This window comes from Lolium perenne, chromosome 2 (genome assembly GCF_019359855.2).
Source record: "Lolium perenne isolate Kyuss_39 chromosome 2, Kyuss_2.0, whole genome shotgun sequence".
In the NCBI taxonomy this organism is placed as follows: Eukaryota; Viridiplantae; Streptophyta; class Magnoliopsida; order Poales; family Poaceae; genus Lolium; species Lolium perenne.
Window position 1 is genome coordinate 264,299,831 of NC_067245.2, and position 4,640 is coordinate 264,304,470.

The 4,640-nt window shown below is 46.2% G+C and overlaps 1 protein-coding gene across 1 annotated transcript; it reads right to left on the reverse strand.

The window, feature by feature from the left end:
- Positions 1-1,166: 1,166 nt before the first annotated feature.
- Positions 1,167-2,555, reverse strand: LOC127330611 (ethylene-responsive transcription factor ERF039). The gene has a single exon (XM_051356765.2). It carries the CDS (start codon positions 2,323-2,325, stop codon positions 1,594-1,596), a length of 732 nt encoding a protein of 243 aa, XP_051212725.1. The 5' UTR covers positions 2,326-2,555; the 3' UTR covers positions 1,167-1,593.
- Positions 2,556-4,640: the final 2,085 nt, after the last annotated feature.

Here is a 4,640-nt window from a genome sequence, read left to right on the forward strand (position 1 = left end):
GCAATGCAAATCTGACGATCCTAGAGTCAATCTATAAATAACTTAATTCTCGGTTAATCTAGAATTTGAAAGTATTTCCATATTTGAATTTGAAAGTTAGACCTGGATATATATGTGATACGTATTTATGTACTACTTGTTTGTTACTACAATCGTTATGATTGTTTAGTATGTATCATTGACTTTCTTGTCAAATTTATATATGATATGAATATTTGATGCCTAATTGGCCTAGAAGTTTTCTTGTTTCGCAGAGAAGCTAAATGGCTTGGGTTTGCTATAGCTTTCTTAACGTCTCGAAAAAAGTTGCCGCTAACGCGCATAGCCTATATTTTTAACTTTCGTGCCGATACTTTAAGGAATTTGCTAGTTCAGCTGAGAACGAACTTCATGCTCAATCAAATCTTACACTATTCGATTTGCATCGTGATTTGTGTTGGTCATGAGTTGCAACATGAATTGCAACTGAACTTTAAAAACATCATCTGACTGAGAAAGAAGTTAGTTGTCTGTCAACTAAGAAACCCTATAAGAAACTGGCCAAAATTAAGGCCGTGTCATGGTGTACTTACTACAGTATTGAGGATTGAGTCGACCCAACTGCCTCGTCGCCAAACGTCATGTGTTCATGGATAGATGCAGTACCTAACCGCAGTTGCCAACGCCGGCGCGTGGATTTGCATCTCGAGACTGCCTTTTGCCGAGGCAGGAGCACGTCGCACATGCATGGGCTTACCAACCATTATACGAAAAATCTTATTATGCCACTAACAAAACCAGTAGCACCAACCATGCATATTCTAGGACTAACCTCTCAGGACGGCTACTATCATGGACAGATACAGTATTGTATGGTTGTAGGGACAATTCGTGCGTCCCATATATGTATGTATGTGATAAAGCCATCTGCAGGGTGTTCAACGAAAGCTAGGGTAATGGGATGGGACAAGAAGAGACAGAACGGTGGGTAGCTCCGTTCACCGTAAAATATTCATCAGGCGTTGCACGCATGATTGCATCCGTTACAAAAGCTGTTCTTGTTAGATGTTATGCTTGCTACGCTAGCGCAGTGTGTGGAGCTAGAGTGGAGACCGAGATGGCTTGTGATTAGAACAACAACGTGAGTGCGTATATAAAAATGGAGAATTGTCCAGGAATTGCGGAAACATATAAATTAATTAATTTACAGGGAAATAAAGAGCAGGAAAAACGACGGGTCTGACAAAATGCAGACACGCTAGCTAGCTACCAGGAAAAACCCTGTTGCTCGGACGAAGTCGAGCTGCAGGGCAAAAACAACTGGCAGCTACCACGCCCATGCTATCCTATTACAAGCAGAACTTCAGCTGGAAAAAGGAAAAATAAAATAGGGAAATCAAAGTTGCAGTCAAGTCTTGAAAGCTTGACTGCAACCGTATGATATGATATCGCCTAAAGCGGTGTCAAATTTATTGGCCTGCAAAGGAATCAAGAAATTTGTTCAAGTAAATCTTTAGCTACGATGTTAGTTACCACAGCCGGATAAAAGAAACCATGCATGTTTCGTGCAATGCATTTCTGCATGCACACCGGCCGGGTTGCAATGCATGTTCATCAATGTTCCCAGAGCTGCAACGGCTCCCCGAGGAAGAGATCGTCGTCGACGAAGTCATCCCACGGCGAGCCGCGGTACGACGGCGGTTCCGGCAGCGTAGTGAACGCGAATTCTAGAAGAGCATCCGGCACGTCGAAGAACGAGAAGTCTGCTGCTAGTCCGATGCCACCATTGTCCTGCGGTGCCGCATTCTCGATTATCACACAGTCCGGCGACTCCTGCTCAGGCACGGCCGCCGGTTCCAAGTCCTCGTGATCTTGAACGACGGCAGTGATGTCAGGTGGAGACGGTGAGGCGGTGGCGGCGAGCGCTGCCGCGGCCTGCACGTCCTTGGGCGCGGCTGAGGCGGCGCGGGGCAGCTCGTGGGCGGTGTCCGGGAAATTGAGGTGCGCGCTGCGGCCCTTGATGGCGATCGCGGCGACGTCGTGCGCGCGGGCGGCCATCTCCGGGGTGTCGAAGGTGCCGAGCCAGATGCGGGACTTCTTGCGGGGCTCCCTGATCTCGGACACCCACTTGCCCCAGGTGCGCATGCGCACGCCGCGGTACGTCGGGTGCTTCAGGTCCCTGCGCGGCCGCTTCTTGCCGACGGCCACGACGGCGCCGTCGTCACCTGAGCTGGGGGAGGACGCGTTCAGGGAGCTCGAACTCGTCGTGGTGCTGCCGCTGCCGCTGCAGGTGCAGCTATCGTCGTTGGAAACCTGAGGCACCACTAGCACTTGCTCGTGCTCCATCTGATCGGTGCGACAATCGGCAGGGACGAACGACCAAGCTGCTAGCTCGTTGGAAGTGATGACCACGATCAGCTAGCTAGTACACCTTGATGAGAGCTTACAAGTGAGATGTAGTGAGTTGCTTGTGCTTGGCGAGATGATGGACAATGAATGCGATGCGATGAACGGTTCATATAGTGGCCACTCTCGTGGTTCGATCGCCAGAAGTCAATGTGGAAACAGAAACTCATTTCTTTTCTCCGCTCCGATCGACCAAGGAAATGTGTATGACATGCAGAATAGAGGACGCGATGGAGCTACTAGAAAAGGCAGGGGCATGCATGTTGCGTGCTCTGCTTACGCGGTTCTGTGTCGATCTCAGGCTCATCTATGCACGGTCAACAGCTAGTGTCACAACTACAGAACCGTCACGCTGCTACCCGCATTGTTTATTGTTTTTGTTGATCTGCATCCTTCGATCTACAGTTCTAGAACGGCTCTCTGTGCGTGTTTAGGTGTATTTTCTTTGGTGGTACGACGACTAATGATTAAAGACTGAAGTAGCCGGCCCCCCTCCTGTCTCCAGCCCTACCAAATTGGCCTCGTGCTAAGTATTAAAAATGCACGTAATCGTTGTTCAGATCCTAAAGATTTGGATCTCTACTTAACTACTTTTATACGTACTGTTGCACATGCGTGGAGTTCAATAATGCCAAGCGAGTGGCTCGTCAACTATAGCCGAGGGGCACACAAAATAGGGGTTGTTTATGCCAAAAAGATGAAAACATATAGAAAAAGATACATATAACGCAAAGCAAAGCAAAGTAAAGCGCGGGTGCGCGTTTGTTTTCCCGTCCTGTTCATAATCTGCACATAAACTAACCCTGCATAATGTTATCTGACGGAATAATCTAACATAAAACGCTGCGCTACTCCAGCATGGGAGCGTAAAGAAAACCTAATTGGGCGAGCTCGTGCCGCGCTTTTGATCGAGATACGGGTGTTTCCTATGATCACACTTTAAAGCTTTGCGTAGTTTCTTAAGTTGCCCATCTAACAACCAAATATACTCCGAAAAAGAAGAGCTTGGATAAAACTATAGTTTCTTTCATCTAGCTCAAGCTTTCATTTGCCTGCATGAACCATGATTAATTACTGACTTGGTGATCGTCCATCTGATGGAGACATCCTAAACAAGGCTAGCTAGCGCGCTTTCTACTTTCTACTTGATCAGGTTATATATTATTGGTCAAGTTTACTTGAGCATCCTCAGATCTTAATTACTCCATCTGATCTATAATAAGCGTTGAGACCGGATTTATTATTGGATCGAGGGAGTATGTGGTATCCGAAATTAAACGGTTTAACTTTGGTTAAACGCACACATGCTATCTACGTACGGAAGTATAGCATAGTTGTTCAGTTCTCTTTCTGTTCGCTCGTTGAATAAAACTATCATTTTATTCGTTGGGCTCAAACTTTAATTTCCCTGCATGAACCATGATTAGTTGTACTGAATTAGTGATTGTCTAATACAGACATCCTATAAAGGCCCTCACATAACACTAGCTACCAACACATGTGGACTACCTTGTTGAAGACAACGCGATGGATGATATCTGCTTATCACCGGTATTGGATGGGAAGTGGTATGCCCACTTTTGATGATTGTCTTGAAGAACAAGTTGTCGGGAAGGGTGGCCCTAACCCTAAACCCTAACCCTAACCAGTAGATCAAGTAATTTTTTTTTGGAATGATATGCCTAAGTGGTGCCGTCAGCGCATGTGGACTACCTTGTTGAAGACAATGCGGTGGATGATATCTGCTTATCATCGGCATTGGATGGAAACCTTGGTATGCACACTTTTGAAGATTGTCTTGAATAACAAGTTACCGAGAAGGGTGGCTCATGGGATAATGGCTACGGGTATACCGGAGGCTAGCATGTGCCAAAGGGTCCCAGCTTGGTTTTCTATGTGTATATGTCCTAAACAAACTTAAAACAATGAAAAATTACATTAGTAGAATCTCGCGCGAAAAAATCTAGGAGGTAGACCCACCGGGGAACACATACCACTATTTTTTGGAGGAGGAGGGGGAGAATGACCGCCGGAGCACCGGAATCCCACTAAAACTTGCATGTGAATCTATGATATGTGTGAAAGTGTGATGGAAAGTGTAATGGTGCAAAAATAGCTCCCCGGTGTGACCTTTCTCACATTCGGACGATAACACTTAGCAGATTCTCCGAACCGCGGATTGCTCCGAAACCCTGATATATGTGGAGAATGAAGATGGAGAGTACTTGTTGTATTGCAAATAGTATGGGTATATA

Bases quoted from the DNA above. Each gene is read 5' to 3' on its own strand.
- LOC127330611 (XM_051356765.2), bottom strand. From the start codon at position 2,325: ATGGAGCACGAGCAAGTGCTAGTGGTGCCTCAGGTTTCCAACGACGAT.